Here is a 17,950-nt window from a genome sequence, read left to right on the forward strand (position 1 = left end):
ACTGGACAATGAAAGTGCCCATCCAACTGAGCAGTTACTACCTCCTTTTCTTTTTTTTAAGAAACTCACCAAAAAATAATTTACAGAGAAATCTGGCTAAGGAGCAAGAAGTCAGAAAGGTATTTTTGGTCAAACCAGGTAAGATGGTTCTGCATTTTCTCCAGCTTCCACACTCTCCCATGACTTTATCCCCCTTTTCCTACATGCCCCAATGTACTTGTCATTTACACATGCTAACAGCTTCGGTGAGTCTTACAATACTCTTGGTGAGTCACATGCTGATTTGAAAATAAAATGAGACCACCAGAAGCCACACCTCATGTACACCCTAACACTGACCAAATTCTGAACAGTGGCCCCCCTCAACAGGAGGCAATCAGTTTTCTTACACTCATATTTGGATATTCACATCTCTCAGCAGAGGTGAGACTGATCCATTTGCTTATTTTAAATATGGAGCTAAGCCAAGGTGTTGTGAGCAAACTGTGAAAGACACTCTTGCCTTTCTGCAGCTGGCTGTCTTGCTGCCATTCAGCTGTCCAGGTAGGACTGAGTTAAGCCTGGTTAGCTTAATGGGGGAGAGGGGCTCCGTTCAACACTGGGACTCTTGCCATTTGCTGTCAAATGCAGAAGGAAACTAGGAGCCAAGAATCTACTCAAGCCACTTGGCCTCCAGTGTGCCTCCTTCTGCCCCATTATCACACTATGACAAAATGAGTAATAAGGTATGAGGCTCAACAAAGATCCTTGCTTGTGACAGAGCAAAGAACAGATCAGGGATATGAGAAAAAGTGGATTAGTTCTAACACACCAATTCTCTTCATTTTGATGTCCAAACAGACACAATCATTGTCAGATGCATAGAGGAAGCCCAAGGCCTTTCAAGTCTACAGTTTTTACTAAGATTAATCTAACCTATATATATTCAATATTGCCTTTCTCCCACCCTGAGGAAAATCACACAGTTTCTCTCTAGTTGAAAATTCTTTATGATGCAAAAAACCAAAATTGCTGAGCAAACAGACAAGATGAGAAAATTCCTACTGTTGAGCCGAAGTTTAACCCTTTTTCTGCTGCAGGACTTCATCTGTGGAACACATATTCCAGCAATCAAACAAATGCCTCCTCAGCAGCCGCCAAGAAGAGGGAAAATGGAATGGGAACAGATGATTGCTACTTCCAGAAGAAATAACATAAGAAATTCACCATGCAGATGTTCAGTCTAAAGAATCCAAAATTGGTACAATTTTAGGACCTGACTTGTAACCCATACAAATCAATAGAGCCCCAGTGGTTCCAAAGGTGCTGGAGTGCTTTATGCCAATTCAGCCATTTTATTCTCATGTCTCCCATGCATTTGTACCCTGAAACACAGTTTGTTTTGCAGGAGAGAAGATGGAGGGTCACGCAGGTTAGCTTGGCCTCAAGGGTAAGATCACACAGTTCACTTCTTCTGGAGTGGCTGTTCTCTGGTAATCAACCCGTGACTTGCTGAAGGGGAAATCCTACTCACTGTGAGCACAGTAGCACCAACAGCAGCTACTTCTCCAGGGAATTTTACAGAGTACAAAGGAAAATTAAACAGTGAGTTTATAGCACAATGTGGAGTTCCAAAACAAAAACTGGAACAAACCCTGTGTGATCTAGGCTCTGCTTTAGTGTCATCCCAACATTTTCTTTGTAATGTGTAACACAATCATTCACTTTGCTTCACTACCCACAAGAGAACAGACTAGAGCCTTTTCATAAACACCATTCCCCATTAGCCAACCAAATGGAACACATAGATTCAAAAAAGGACAGAATCATAACACATAAAAGTTTTGATCCTTTGTTCTTTCATTTCTCTCCTAACAAAACACTATGGCAAAACTACACGTTCAAGGGAACAACTTCCAGCAGAACAATTGCAACCTGACTCCCTTTTGTCTCCCATCCCCTGTTCCGAATATTCTCGTGACAAAGACTGTTTCACTATTTTGCTACATGAATTGAAGCAAATCCATCCTCTTCTGAAGCTTCTCAGAGGTTCTGGGGTAGCTACTGTATATTTGGATTTTCAAAGTTAATGCTGAATTTCACTTCATTTCCTTTGAATTATTTCCAGTTAACCTGAATTCATCACATAGTCCACAAAAAAATCCAGGTTTGATGGGAAGATGCCAAGAGACAAGAAATCCACCAAACTGCACCTCTTACAATTACTTCTCGGCTTATAACCACATTTTAAAGAAATCAGCAGATTTTACTCCAGAGATTTCAGGTGTCTACACTGACCCTTGAAGCACTGTCAATTAAAAATATACATATACAAAAGTATATGTCAAGCTAAAGATGATTCAAAATTGTCCAAAACCCAAATCCAATAGCAATAAAAATTGCTGTACAAAACCCACTCTTTGAATAAGACTTTAGATTTACCTACATCCCAAAAGGCTCCAGAAAATTCTGCTTTGCACTTTTCAATATTCTCAATTAAAAGAACATTCTTCTAAAGATCATTAAAACAAAAGTTCTCCTTCCTTTCCCAGCAAAACCTAATGTTTGTGGTCACACTGATGTTTACCTGCGGTAGACAAATCTTCAAAAGAAAAGAAATACTTTAATCTGCCATTCAGTCTGACTAATGCTTTATTTAGAAGAGCCTATGTTACAACCAATTACAGCACATCCTGCCTAATTACCTGGGAGTTGCTCTACAACAAAATACAATTCTATTACTAGAAATAATAGGCTTGGCTTTGGTTTGTGGATTACAGCAGCTGCAGCCAAGAGATGTCATAAATAATGTACCAGCAACTAAATCAAAACCTATCAAGAATTCATAGTGCATAACAAAAGTGAGGACAAAAAGTTAATGCTGGCATTCCCCACTGTTTTTACACTGAGCAGTTCAGTGCAAACAAGACCAATGTTATCTTTCTGTACAGGTAATGAAGTGACTTGGGTATCTAAGCAATTTCTAAAGAATTGAATTTCCCCTGCTAATGATTTCAGCATTTCACACTTATTTTTGCATTCAGATAAATAAGGTAACTATTCTAAAGAATTCACCATAGAACAACCTATTTTATATTGGGAGAACAGCAGAAAGGAACTTCCAGAAAAGGAACTTCCAGAAAATAGATAATCCCAGTTCTGCAAATGGAATTGGGAAAAAAAAAAAAAAAAAAAAAAAAAAAAAAAAAAAAAAACCAACCTGTGTCGCTTCGTGGAGGAAAGAGATCAGCAATGTGAAGCCAGTCCAGTGGAGGGCCATTAAGATGCTGGGAACTGGAGCACACAATGTACAATGAATGGCTGAGGGAGCTGGGTTAGGTCATTCTAGGAAATGAGGCTAATGGGAATCTCATTTCACTCTTTCAGCATCTAAAGAGAAGTTTTAAATAAGACAGGGTCAGGGTAGGCAGTGAAAAGGTAATAGATGGCAAGCACAGGCTGCAAGATGGGAAATGCCAGCTGACATAACCCCCACAATGACAGCAGCAAAGCATTGCCCAGCAAAGCTGTGAGATTTCTGACCTGGACATTTTTCAGAACTAGGCAGGATGAGGCCATGAGTGACCTGATAAACTTCTGCAGCAACTCCTGCTTTGAGCAGGGGTTTTACTTGATGTCCATTGTGCTCCCTTGCAACCAAAATCTTTTCTCTGCATGGATGCAATACAGTAGAAACGTGCCAGTAAATATTGCAGTGATATAAGTGACCTACTGGGTATCAGAAAATTTATGTCCTATTTCCAGCCCTAAAAATATGCTTAAGAAAAAATAAACAATATTTTTTTATTATTTTTTATTATATTATAATTATTTTTTATTATTATAACAACGCTGTGTATCTATTCTAAACATGAAATTAAAAAGAAAAAAATCTCAAGAACTCAAGCATTTGGATGTACCAAGACTACCAGTTAGCATGGAAATCAAATATAATTTGATATTTAATATTTATTTATTGATGTACCTTACAAATGTTTACAAGCCTTTTGAGAAGCCAAGTCCTATTATCACATTGAAGATCTCAGAACTCCAACCTGCGTTTGACATATCAGGGCACATTAAGAGATCTCCTCTAACTGGACCTGTTAAGGTAACGCTATGATGGGCCATGAAGCATATTTGTAACATACTTTTCTGTTCTTTACTTCCTTTTTCAATTTTATTTAAAGATGATTCTTGGATGCTTTTCACTCTGGAATACCAATAGATTAATATATTCACCTGAGGGCACATGGAAAGCTGAGGCATGGGAGTTTTCACTCTAGCCTTCCACACTGTGCCCAAACGTGCTGCACTTACACAGTGCAGAGGTTTAATCTTTTACTGTTACATTCTCCTCACTAGCACTGAGCAGTCTGAATTGTACTGAAAGCAGCACTAAAATAGCATCAAGAGCTTAAGTATTATGCACTTGAAATCATCATATATGCAAAACTCCATCACATGTATATTTTGCTTCCAAATATTTTTTAATGGGGATGAAAAGTAAAATACTATTATTTTTCTAATTTTACATGTCAGGCTGAAGAAAATCAAAAATTAATAAAATCTGAGAGACCAGTATTTAGCATACAAACTTCATAGCAGTAGGGTAGAGGGAAAGAAATCTCAAATTGTAGTCACTTCAGAACAGCACAACTTGATATTTACATTCTATCCCAAAATTAGGGACTGAACAGCATATGGTAAGAATTAAGATAAAACAATGATAAGTTTCCAAATTCTTGGAGGAGAGTAAAATTTAAAATAATTTTACACTGAAGTCTTCAGAAGAGCCAAGAATCCTGAGGAAAGATCAGCATTGTAGAAAACTATTCTAAATCATAGAGAAAGCAGAACCATACGTCCTTTTCCTGCCAGAAGGGAAAGCTTGGAAGTCAGGCTACCAAAAGGTTGAATGACATAGATGCTTTTGAACCCAACTCTTAAGTTTTGGGGTTTTTTTGTATTAAGAAAGCACGTTTTACCACATGTCCTTTTAATTGTTTCTCTGGCTTTTGCCCAGGGGTGGTTGTATTTCACTGATATTGTGATGTCTTTTTATCAAAGGGCGTAATTTGAAATGCATGCACACTCTTCAAGAAAAATTATATCTATTTGGTAAAGGAAGTACATACCAGATTTGAAAAAAAAGAATTTTTAACTCATACAGATGCTTTTCAACAAATAGGTAATAACAAGAATTGCCCCACTCCTGCTCAAAAAGACAATTACAGATCCTATGCTAGAAAGTTGGGATAAAATGTATTCACAAGTCATTGAAATATCTACAGTCTGTCAAAGCAACTATGAGGAGAAAGCCCAACCATCAGAAGGATATCAGCTTTGGAACAGCTTCAAAAAAACACGTTTGGAGCTGATATGTTTGGCCAAAATACCAAAACTTACTTAACACCTCATCTAAACAGCAGCTTCTCCAGCCTGGACTGAAGCAATCAGCCCCAGAAGAGACAAACCAGTTCTATGAAAGAGGCAGGATAACAGCGAACAAAGGCCACTAGGAGAGAAAATCAGTGAGAAAGTGAAATATCCTTTTTGAAGGTTTGCTTGAGAATAGGCATTTGTTAAAATAAAGTAACTTGTTATCCCTATTCTATTTGCAATAGAAGTTAAATACACCAAGGTAGAAATAGAATGAGCAGAAGTAGGAGAGGACAAACTCAACTTAAACATAAATCCCCCCCAAATAATTTTTAAAAAGTTAGCTGGAACAGAGATTCAATTGACTAATTGACAAATTATCAGTCATCTTTTCAATGAGAAGCTGCAGGGAGAGGGAGGAAAAGCCCTCAACTAACATTTTGTATTTCACAAAGCCAAAAAGAAAAAAAATCAAGACATTTAAATCTTACTGTAAAATGTGTTTCATTTTTGGCAACTACCTGCACCCTCAAATTCTTCAGCATCTAAGATTATACCTACATTTTAGAAACTGGCCTGTATTGAGTTTCTAATTGTCCTGATTCTTACCAAATTAAAGCAGAGAAAGCTGCCTAACAATACGATTGTCTTAATAAATAAGTTATGTGGGAAATACTGCCTCTGTTATTTTCACACTGAAAAATATATTCCACACTGCAGAGATAATGAGGGTATAAAACATTAACACTACATTTTTCTATACCATTCTGCATAATTAACCATGCAGCTGTTCATTCATTCAGTCCCAACAACCAAATTAATTTGCAATCAGTTCACAGTGGATGCTCTGGAGCAGACTGCATGTACTGCAGAAGTGAAGCTGCTCACATTTCACACACCACATCAGTGCATAAGGTGCTCAGCTCTAAGAGATGCAACAGGGGTGGCAAAATCAAAGATCAGCTATGAAGAGGCACTGTGCCATAGGGAAAATATGGGTATTTTCAGGTGAGTCTCATGGTGTGTCCATTCTCTCTGATGGATTCCTGTCCTTCTCAGGCTCAAGCAAAAAACTTTAAGGACGCAAACTTACACATCCATAAACATTACAGCTCCTTCCTATTATTTGTATTAATGCAGCATTACAGCCCCCAGCACTGATGGGAATCTCACAATCAGTTCTCTAAATTACCTATATTCCCAAGAAACGAAAACCAGCTGAGGAAAGCAGAGTAATGGCAGGTTCTCAAAAAAGGTCACATAATAGGCTGAAGGTAGAACCAGCAGCATCACCAGTTGCTGACTGGAACGTCCCATGTAATTTATCACAAGTTTCCTGACACCATTATTTCACCCTTTTCAGACTTTAAAAAATATCCTATCCCAATCTTATACCTCATTCATCATCATGAAAATGCAATGAGCAATGAAACTATCTGCTTTGATTGTGGTTTCTTATTTATTTAATTTTGAAGAGTGGCAAAGGAAACACTGATACAGAGAGAGAGAAAGAGAGATAGGGTCATCTGCCCCAGGTTATGGGCCCTGCAGCTTCCTGCTAGCCAGTCTGTTTTCATAGGAACTTAGTACAGAGGACTCATGCGGCAATAAAAGCTCCAAGATTGCTGGTCTCAGTTTGCTCATATAGAAGTGTGGATCATGGGCAAAACTTCCCTCTTTTACACAGGGAGGGAGAGCAAAAGGAAACCACAAGCCCCATGGATGACTAATGCATAGAAAGACAGCATTTCCTGCTTCCCACCTTAAACTTGTCTGCTGAGGCTGGCAGGGATGAGCATAATTTCTCATAGGGAGACTTATTAAATAAAATATTATGACAAAACTGATGAAACACCAGTGAAGCAACTTTCCTAAACATCCTACTGCTACCAACCTGCATGGGATTTGGGAAGGAAAGAACAATTCTGTTGCCATCAGTCCTGGCCAAACAGAGTCTACTTAAAACAAGAACAATTCCCACAAAGTCTGCAGCACTAGTTAAAGCAATCAGAAATTCTATTACTTAAGCTCAAGTTTCTCAAACAAGAGAAAAGGATTCTTAAGCCATTTAAAATAAATGGTTATTCTTTCTCAATAAATTGACTCACTCATTATGAGTTATATCTTGCAATGGCTTAATTCATTTTCCAGAAGGAGGATTAAGTGGGGGGAAAAAAAAAATCAACCTGTAAAGTAGCAAAATCCTCATTCTCCAAGATGTATTTAACATGTTCAGCAGCCATGCTGCAATCAGCTTCAATAAGCACAAGTGTACTGCAAGAGCCCTTTCCTAACTCCATAAATCACAGCTTTCTAACTGTATCATAAGTCGTATGTCATATGTTCTCCATGTGATCACAAGCTAGTGCAGAAAAACATTCAAAATCATCAATTCCACTATTCCAAGTTGTTGAAGACACGGAAAAGTAGTTATGACACAGCACTCTCATCTGTGACTAACAGATATTCAGTAAAGAAACGTGGATAGACTTATTTGGTAGCTTTTACTTGCTTGTCAGATATTTATTTTTTCAATTTGGACCTCCATATGTACTGAGACATCAAAGTAATCTTTAAATTCTATTATGGCAACACAGACGTAAAAGTACCTGCTTAAGCTTAATCCCATACACTGGAAAGCCTCTTAAAAGACATCTCCTTCAGAAGAGTCCACAGGTCACGACTTGGAGAACAGTCCCAAATATCCACAGCCAAATTTCATTCCTCTATAGCATGGCCAAAAGCTGCAGCCAAAGCATGTGGTGGGATGAGTGCAACACCAAGGTAACAACAGCAAGGTCACTGCCAGCCCATCGTGCTGGGCCTTGGTCTCAGGGAGTCGATGGTGGGTCATGTGTCCATCAGAGCATACGCTGCAACATCAGCACCTCTGTGCTCCAGAATCAATTCCACTACCCATCAAAAACATCAATAATCACCTCTTCAATACCTTGCACATTCCAAGGTTTGTTAAGATATGTTTATTTCATTTCCTTTATCTTCTACATATTTTTCCTCCTGACACCCACAATAAAACATTGCTGATATGCTGAAACTCACTACATCCACTTTTTAACTAGGGTTTTACAGCACATTTTAAATGTCAAAAAGAAATTTAAAATAAAGACTTTTCTGCACAATTCAACTCATAATGGCATGCTGCTGAGTATTAGTGAGACAGTGCAAGTTGCAGCAAAGACAATGAAAGTTTTTGTAATACTATTAGATGAATATAGAAATATGATCAAAGAGAGCATAAAAAAATCTGTTGTTCAGTAAGAGAAATAAAACTCTAATTGTAAGACTGCCTTTTCAACACTACTGCCCAAAACCTTTGCACAGTGGAACAGGTGTAAATAAGGATATAATAGGAGCACAAAAGAGCTGCACAGGTATAATTGAGGACACTCTATTTTGATTACAGAACTTGCATTACTCATGATGATGCATTAGCTAGAGAAAGCACAGCTAGACATTAGATCCCAAGCTGAGTTCATTGGGCTAATAATTAGAAAGCCATTTATTTTTCTTTTTTAACTTGGAAAGACAAAATTTGATATGAAAATCACAGACTCAATAACTCCATCCCTTGGGGCCATTTCTACAAAGTCACTTTTCAAAGCAGAGTCACAATGTAAGGCCATCTGGAAGTGCAAGTTGTTTCAGAATACTGTTGCTCATTTATTAAGCAGTACTTAATACCAAAAATTTCACTGGGGCACCAAACTGTATATTTGGGGGGTTTGGTTTCCTTTTTGAATTAATTTCAGGAAACAGCTGAAATGAGTTTCATCCACGAGTCCAAAGATTTTTGAAACAAATGAACATATTCATTTTCACACATTTTGTGAGCCACCTGGAAATTTTACTTTCCTGAGCTGTATGTTGTTCACTGTACCCACCTTAAAAGAATCTGCAGCTCTTTGCAGTCTGGATTTTGGCTGTAGTGTAGGCCTGCACTCTGCAAATGTCCAAAGCCCCCTGCAGTCACTGTGCCCCGATGGCTCCTGACAGCCAGCGCGCTTGCACAAGTCAGTCCTGTCCTTGAATAGGTGGCTTGTTATAGGTACAGATAGAAAGAGCTGTGCCACCACAGACAGGGTATTCCTGACTCCTTGGGATTTGGCAAGCACAATGATGTCTGTGAGGGTCTCCTAACTATTCTCACCTCCACCTGCCCAGCCAGTGATCTGGACTTTGAACCTCCCACAGCACTTTGACTTTTCTTCCCCCTCAGCCTGCCTTTGGAGTAAAGAGTCCCAGAAAGCTCAGCTGGGATATCCAAAAAATATTTAAGGAGGTGGGGAAGTCTGTTTCTTCATTTAGTGTTTCTTTACTGATAACATGGGGCCAAACAACCCAACATCTCTGCAAATAGGGCTACCTGTTCCAGCAGGCAATGATAAGAGGATCCAACAATGCAGTTAACATCAAGTAATGTCGTTTGTTTTGCTGTGCTGAAGCAGTAACAACATGGTGATGCCATTGGGAACAATGGCAATTACACAGCAAGCCACTTTAGCAATACTGTATCATTACAGCTTGATAATATGCAATCAAAACTTTATTAGCAATCGTCAGCAGCATCTATTATTCATTGCTTAGATCAGGCTAAGAAAAGGAAAGCTGCATGCCTACCAGTAACAGGACTCTGAGCCAGTCCAAGCACAGGGTTGGAAGATAATTCCATGATCATATACAGCTGAGTCACCACAGCATAACCTTCAGCAATATTGCCATCCCAGTTGTTCCATGTATAAAATTGAATTATAATAATAATCATCTATATTTCAAATATTATTAGGAATAATTAACTAAGATAAGTACTATCATTAATTTCATAGTGGTTACTAATTCAAAGTTAAACTATTTGATTGTAAAATTTAATACTTACATCTAAAGTTGTAGGCATTCAACAGATGCAAGGAGGTACCAGAGGTTGTAAAATATGTGCACTTATATATTTGTGCACGAATGGATCCCTAAAGCATACGAAAACACGCACTCAACCTAAATGGTCAGTTGGTTTCAACTCCTTCATACAGTAAATATGTTGGATAAATATGTGTGTGAACTCTGACATGAAAACCTCAAGTATGAAAAATATCTTCTTTGTATGCACAACTCGTGACAATAATTTTAGTATTTGAATTCTCAGTTTTTTCATTGTGCTAATGAGCTCTAACACAATAACCAACCTGTATTCCCAATATGTACCACAGTTTAAAAACTCTAAAAGTAGACCTGAAAACAATCCTCCGTTCCTTCTCAAAAATTATTTTAGTTTATATTCAAGAGGCAACCAATGTTCTATTTATTTCCCTACCTAATTTTGAGTAAAATAATTATACAATTTACCCTTTGACAATTACTTAATAAGCACATTAGAAAAGCATCAGAAATAGCAGACTAAAGAAGCACAGTCTGGTATTTTTTAACTGCCTAATTCCATCAAGATTTTGTCTTCACCTCTTTGGTGTAACCAGATATGGCTGTTATGAGTAAAAACCTTGTTAAGAACTTCACTACACAGCACTATTTTCCCTATTTATTCAACAATGAAAAATTCTAAAGTAATTAAAATTTAGGTCTCCCAAGCCTGTAACCTGACTTATGTGGGCAGGCATAAGTTACCTACACAAACTGATAATGATCTGCAGAGGTACAAAAATGCGTCACCAAGATCCACCCACGAATCATCTTCACATGCAGTCCTCCCACCGAGGCAGGTACCTCTGACTGGTGTTTTTCACCACCATTTGCATCACTCTTAAAAGTCTGACTGCAGCACCAAGGTCACTAAGAACAAACAAGTACCACTAGAACACCCTTTCTCATTCTTTGTTCTGCTAAACAAGAAGAAAAAAAATTCTTTTGAGTGATGGGAGAAAAGTAAAGCGATGAAGTGGAAATACGTTTTAGAAGATAAAAGATACAGTTTCGAGGAACAAAATAACTGATAAACACTAATGTAGGTTAATATTTACTAGCCAAAAAGAGAAATTGGGATATTAACATTAAAAAAATTACCCTAGTCAGAATTGATCAGTTAGTAAAACTAGTTTATTTTCACTTAGTGTCTTAGACAATATGATTTCTGGTATTATCTAGCCAGGCAAGATAGAAACAAAAAACATTGGGCCAATTCAGGAAATAACTGGAGAGGATCTATTCCCAAAGGAATAGAACTAGGAACAGAAACAGATTAATGTCATTTCTCTGCTAACAAAAAAAAACCCTGTATCATTTTTTCACACCTGTTTTACAGCATAGTTGTTTGATACAAATAAAAAGAATGCAAAAAAGAATTTTTTAAAAAAAAGTTGAAAAATATATACACTATGTATTCTGGGCAGGCTGCCAATGTGAATACAACACCCCAGTTCCATCAGACATGGGTGAAAACTGGTAAAACTCCAACCATTAAACACAGGGAGAAGCACAGAAGTCCCTTGACTGTAAAGTGACTTCAGTTTTGTTCAGTTATTTAGTACAAATAGTGAGCTACATCTCAACAGAGAGGGGCACTATTTGATACTTTGCAATAGTTGGTCTGATTTGCACTTTTCCAGATCAAAGCACTTTTTACTCTACCAGTTTGACAGCTGTGGTGTATCTTCTACTTCACAGTGGGCAGAGGTGGAGGAAGGAGGTGAGCCCAGAACATATCCAGGCATGGATCATCCAGGTAGTAAACCCCTGGCCCAAGCAGTCATCATAAGCACTCGCTTCCTTTCAGCTTTACCATCCTGGTTTTAGAACCCACAGAATCATGGAATGGTTTCGTTTGGGTTGAAAGGGACTTTAAAGACCATCTAGTTCCAACCTCTCTACCATGGGCAGAGAACCTTCCACTAGACCAGGTGACTCAGAACCCATCCAAGCATGTCTGGTCAACAAGCGCCAGCCTTCATCCCTATCCCTGGCTCAGCAGGTCGTGGGCATCATCACATCAAGGAGTGAGTTCCCAGGGGCTCTTGACAAAGTAGACAGCCCAAGGCACCCTGATGTCCAGACCCTGGCTGGGCTGTGCCCTGTGAAGTTGCAAGGCACACCCAAGGCCCCATCCCTGCCACACCAAAGTGGAGCCATGGGCACACAGCACATTCCCAAAGCCTGGCACCACTGAGAGCCCTGAGGACATCTGCGTCCAGCCCTTGGGGCGGGACCATGACCTGTGCCAGTACCAAAGGATCTGGTACATCTGTTACTTGTAAGGAAAAAGGCACGATTTCCAGATGATGCACGCTAGTATCGATTTTATTTGAATGCATTTCACACCAATTCTTTACACCAGCTGTCAGCAAGGTCTGGATGACCTTGTTTTAAGTGTTTGTGTTCTCCGAAGAAAGAAACATTATTTGAACTCTGGTTTATGTTTATTTTAAAAGACCAAAGAGTTTATTTTGAAGAATCCAACTGAAAATGCTTAAAAGACTATGATAGATACCCTGAGGAATGGATTGGAAAACTTGAAATATATTGCACATGTTGTATGGGCCACTGACAAAATAATAGAAAAGCAGTGTGTGCTTACGCAGTTGGGATTATCCAAACTGTCATTTGGTTGTCTCATTTGCACAAGATGTTAGACAAAAAATAAAACAGAAACAAATGTGCAATAAATTTTAGATCTTGTAAGTTTAAAGGATAGTTACAAATGAACTGTAATAGCCGCCCTAAAGGACAATCTTGAGCCAATGCTAAGCAGTCTCCATTTTATCTTACTCTCTTTCCTGAATACCTCCTTCTTACAACTAGAAATTTCTAGAAATATCCTTACTCTGCATGGAACACTGGCCCTGGCCCGACTGAGCACTAGTCAGACACTGGTAGGACGAGTTATTGCAGAAGCACTGTCACTGAGGAACCCCACATGGTTAAAACAATGCCACCTCTTTCAAAATAAATAAGGCTGTTTTACAGCATGTCCTGGAAACAGACTTTTCCCACTCCCTGCTCCCTTACCCGGTCATTTCCTTGGATTGTCTCAATAAAGGTCCTTACACTCATAGCTGAGGGTCGAGTCCCCTACAAGCTCTTGGGACAGCATGAAGGTTACAAGTACCTAACCCACAAGGTTTTAGATAAACTATTTGTTTCTAGACCCAAAGCTGATGAGCTACATTTGAATTTCATATATGACTACTTAAGTTCCATGTCATTTATTTCTACTGCTAGAGATAACCAACAAACTATCAGAGCAAATGCTGGTGCAGTATCACAGTTATTGATAACAGTGAAAAACTTTTATTTTTCAAATGTACATGATGTGTCTAGCAAAAAATTTGCTGTGGAAAATTTATACAGACCCACACAAACACACACAAAAACATTAGAGCACAAAATAGCCTCCTTAGCAAAGGACAACTAAGACCCAAGAAGATAACAAGTGTGACTAGTATAATATAGACTTACCTTAGCCCTGCTTTTGTGCTGATGTACACCTGAACGTACAATCTGTGCACACACAGGCAACAAGCATATTGGTATCTTAATTCACAAGTATTATGGGAATGAGAATCAGTTTAGAAATTTTTTTATTGCTATTTATTCCCAGTTGTCAAAAAAAAAAAAAAAAAAAAAAAATAAAATAAAATAAAATAAAAATAAAACCTACACTGCTGGTATACTTCATCCAGAAAATCCTAACTACTTCCAAAGCAGGATTATTTACTAACCTCAGTACACTACTCAAGCAGCAAGAATTCCCAAAAGACACATCCAAACACAGTAAGCATTTCAAAACTTTTAAGTAAATTTGATACAGAATTTCTAGGAAAAGGAAAAACATGGCAACTTGCTAAGTGGCATCAAGAAGGTACCTTATATTCTTCATCATTCTTTGTTTCTACCATTAAAACTCATTACACACTCTAATTCATCTACAGGAAATGCATTCAAGGAAGAGAAGGAGTAGGAGCTGATGACAGTCAGATAATCCTACTACAATAGCATCAGTCAGCTACCAACTCAACTCAGCAGCAGTTTGGAAAAGGAAGCAATAGATCTATTCCAAGAACGGCAGGAGAGAAGGTTATAGAAAAAGCAGAGAACTTACCTCCACAGAGAACTCTCCAGAACTTTCCCCATGTCAGTATGATAATACTTGGTAAGGATCAGGATCACCTAAAAGAAAATGAGAATAAAAAGATTTAAATTTGTAAACTGATGTAAGAAACAGAAACGGATGTGGGCAGCATGCTTTGGGGAAATACAAAAATGAGGCTTCTGAAAATCTGAACAGTATTTTGCCTCACTTTTAATTCTTAAGAGTTTTGCTTTTTAGCTTGGCTTTTTCATTTCTCTTTCTGGGTGGGAAGAGTTATTTCAGCACTTGAAGTTTTCTGCAAACCTGGTGACGGTGAAACTTTGCCCATTCCACATAAGCAGTGGAGTTGGAACTGTCACAAATGCTATCACCACGTGACATTGCCCAAGCAATCTTCATGACTTTCTGATTAGGAAAAACCAATCTGGTTTCTAGTTTAAATTTAGGAGGCAACTCTACAGACACAATTATTTTTTTAATCCAAAGTGTTAAACAATGGTAATTAATTTTGATAATCCAGAAAAAAAAAATCAGGAAAAAAATGAGCTCTGGCCTTCCTTACAAGATCAGCAATGCAACTTTCTTAGCTATCACTTTTCATTTTTTGAAGAATCACTTTTTCCCCTTCATGAACCAGCTCTGTGCTCAGTAAATTACTTATCTACATCAGCAACAGCCAACAAAATACACAAGCAAATTTCATCCACAAAACATCTTCCCCCTATAAAAAAAATCAGCAAGAAATACTTCCCATCTGCTCAACGTGTGACAAATTCACTGGTCAAAAAATGTAAATCACTAATCCACAACCAGCGCATCAAGCTCAATACTATGGTTTGTTTGGATTTTTTACAGGTTTCTTTCACTTGCTGCCAGTCCATATTAGTGGCTCTTAGAGCCACATGGCCACAGCAACCCCACAGAGGTAGAACAGGCTGGTTCCCTGCACAGCTGGAGCCTTTCTTTAATGTGAAGTCAACACCAGTCTCCAACTGTTTGGAGCAAGCTGTTATTTAACTGGCACTGCTCTGCTCCTGACCACCAGATGAAATCTCCAGCAAACAGCAACTGTAGGCATTCCATTTGATTATTCAGGTAATTAATATGCTGATGATACATTTATGCTGCACTCCTTTTATGCTGGAGCTTGTGAGAAAACAGAATTCCAGACCAAAGATGTTATTACATGGAAATAATGCAGTGTTTTACAGAACTGAGTTTGAATACCAGTCTCACTAAGTTTAGCCAAACCTAATAAATTCACAACACATATTCCTGGATGTATATTGATATAAGCAAAAGTGGAAACAATCCATAATTCACAAGTAGTATTATTCACTCCTATTCTCAAAAGAGTCACAATCTACCAGATCACTTTTTTGGAATTTGATTATTTATAAAAATAAAGGTTTGGCTTAAGAAAAGAAAAAAAAATTGATAGGTTACTACAAGACTTACAAAGCAAAGAGAAAGAATCATTTCCCAAAGGAGAGTGAATCTATGGATGAGATTCCTGGCTACAGCCCAAGCACGTTCCACCAGGTCAGCTATTTATTGTATTGTCAGTGTCTTAACTACAGCTTTTTCTGCTGCTTGCAATTAAGAAGAAAAAGAAAAAACTTCACTACTCGGAGCATGTATTGGCTCCAACTGTTAAGGAAAAAGTTTCAGACTCTGCTTTTCCAAACAAGTATAATTCCTCTTAAGTCACAAAAACTGATCTGGAATTTATTTTTTTTTAAGAAATACAAGAATGGAAATGTGGTACATGAAAATAAAAAAGAAATAGCTAAAAATACAAGAGATTATACTTTTGTTTCCTTCCATTTATGCAGAAATGGAGGCTGAATCCTGAACTTGGCGATCCAACTTTCTTCCTCCCTGTACATCCTAAAAGTCAGATAATTTTCAGCAACATGTGTCAGAGCCATCCTGCCACAGGCTAAGCCCAACATTCCATTCCTGAAATAAACAGATTAAAATACACAGAAAGTCCTACTGGGTCACCCTCAGCCCACCTGCTTTGAGCATAACCTGTATGAATGCACCGACAAAGAACCTTCCAGATAAGCTATTTCTGTAACTCAGCACCTGTCAGAAATGTTAAAGACTGTCAGACTCCTGGTACTGCTGGCTGGCTGCAGCTCATCTGGGCATGCACACATTGAACCAGAGAGCCACTGCTGGTTCCACACACGTCAGCTGAATGACTTCCAGATAACTGCAAACTGCAGTGGGGAGCAGCCATAAGCAGTAAAACATCATCTTGATGCTGCAGGATTGATGCTTTAAACTGAGTCAGAGTTCTGAAAAATAGACGTCAGTACTTTCCAATCTGACTGGTAAATTAATGTAAAAATTAAAATTATAATTATTTTTTATTAAAATTATTTTGCACTTCGGAAGTAGAGAGAATGACTGAGAAGAAAAAACAAAGCCATAAGAAGCCATCTTTGAGCTCTCAAACACCATTAGCCAATTCCTGTCATGACTCAAGTATGAAGCTGCTGAGGGGCTGACCATCATTCCAACTATGCCAAATCCCAGTGTCTGAGTAATGGAGGCCAGCTATTTAACAGATTTTACAGCACAGTCCTTTAGACTGTGAGCCTCTTTTCAGGCAATCCTGCTAACCATAACGGTATTTTTTCTAAATTAATAGGTAGATCCAAAGAACAGAAGGAATTCTTTCACAATGAAAGCGTAAAGGTCTTCAGGATCTCTGGATTCTACCCATCATTTTTAAGAGCAGAAGCCTGTTTCACTGATTTCATTTTAATGAGACTCCACAATTACGAGCATTTTACAGGCTGGACTGAAGCCAGTGGTTCATACACACGGTTCTCCTAGTGAAAGTGCTTGGGTGGCCTGTGGCTGGGGAGAGGCACAGCAGCAACTGAGCAATGATCAAGGATATGATTCTTAACCAGCTCATACTACCATCAGTCAGTCATGGTCAGCTAAAATAAATTTAACTTTTTTCTGTTATTATTTTAAAGCTAAAATAAATTTAGGTAATGAAGGCAAATTAGACTTATCAGATTTTTTACTTTAAAGAGGATTTATGGGATTATCTAGAAATCTCCACTCCATCCAGACTTCCAGACACTTGTGAAACCATTTTAAACCATTTCATCTTAAATTCACCCACAATTCTTTGAGTTCTTTCCCAGAGTTACGGAGGTGACAACAGTGATTACTGTTGTGTACTAGGGACCTATGAACTCCTGATGGTGCTTCTGGACCATCAAAAATACTGAAAGGGAAAAAGAAAGTGAAAACTTTCAGCTTTTATTACAGAATTGGTACTCTATTATCTGCTTTTTTACCAAAGCCTTTGCCATAAAGCCAGTATTTCTCTCTGTGTGCCACGGTATGGAAGATAAATCCCTTAGGATTCTAAGAATTAAATGCAATGTGCTTTTGAAGTTGGTTTTCCATTAAAGAAATAACTAGCTCCAGTCAGTTTCTCTATGTTGAGCCTTCAGAAATTTCTCTAGCTCATCCTTCCCCTTCTTTTTGGCAGGGAGAGAGGCA

The 17,950-nt window shown here is 38.2% G+C and overlaps 1 protein-coding gene across 2 annotated transcripts in view; it reads right to left on the reverse strand.

Moving 5' to 3' along the window:
* Window positions 1–17,950, reverse strand: part of SORCS2 (sortilin related VPS10 domain containing receptor 2) — a gene marked incomplete at its 5' end in the record, with an annotated part of 544,971 nt that overhangs the window by 347,713 nt on the left and 179,308 nt on the right. For both annotated transcript variants that reach the window (XM_083862198.1, XM_083862199.1), the window contains one exon: window positions 14,423–14,490. In XM_083862198.1, coding sequence (XP_083718324.1) covers window positions 14,423–14,490 — 68 coding nt within the window. The remainder of the gene's footprint in view (window positions 1–14,422; window positions 14,491–17,950) is intronic.

Source organism: Zosterops lateralis, assembly GCF_965231275.1.
Source record: "Zosterops lateralis genome assembly, chromosome: 5".
NCBI lineage: Eukaryota > Metazoa > Chordata > Aves > Passeriformes > Zosteropidae > Zosterops > Zosterops lateralis.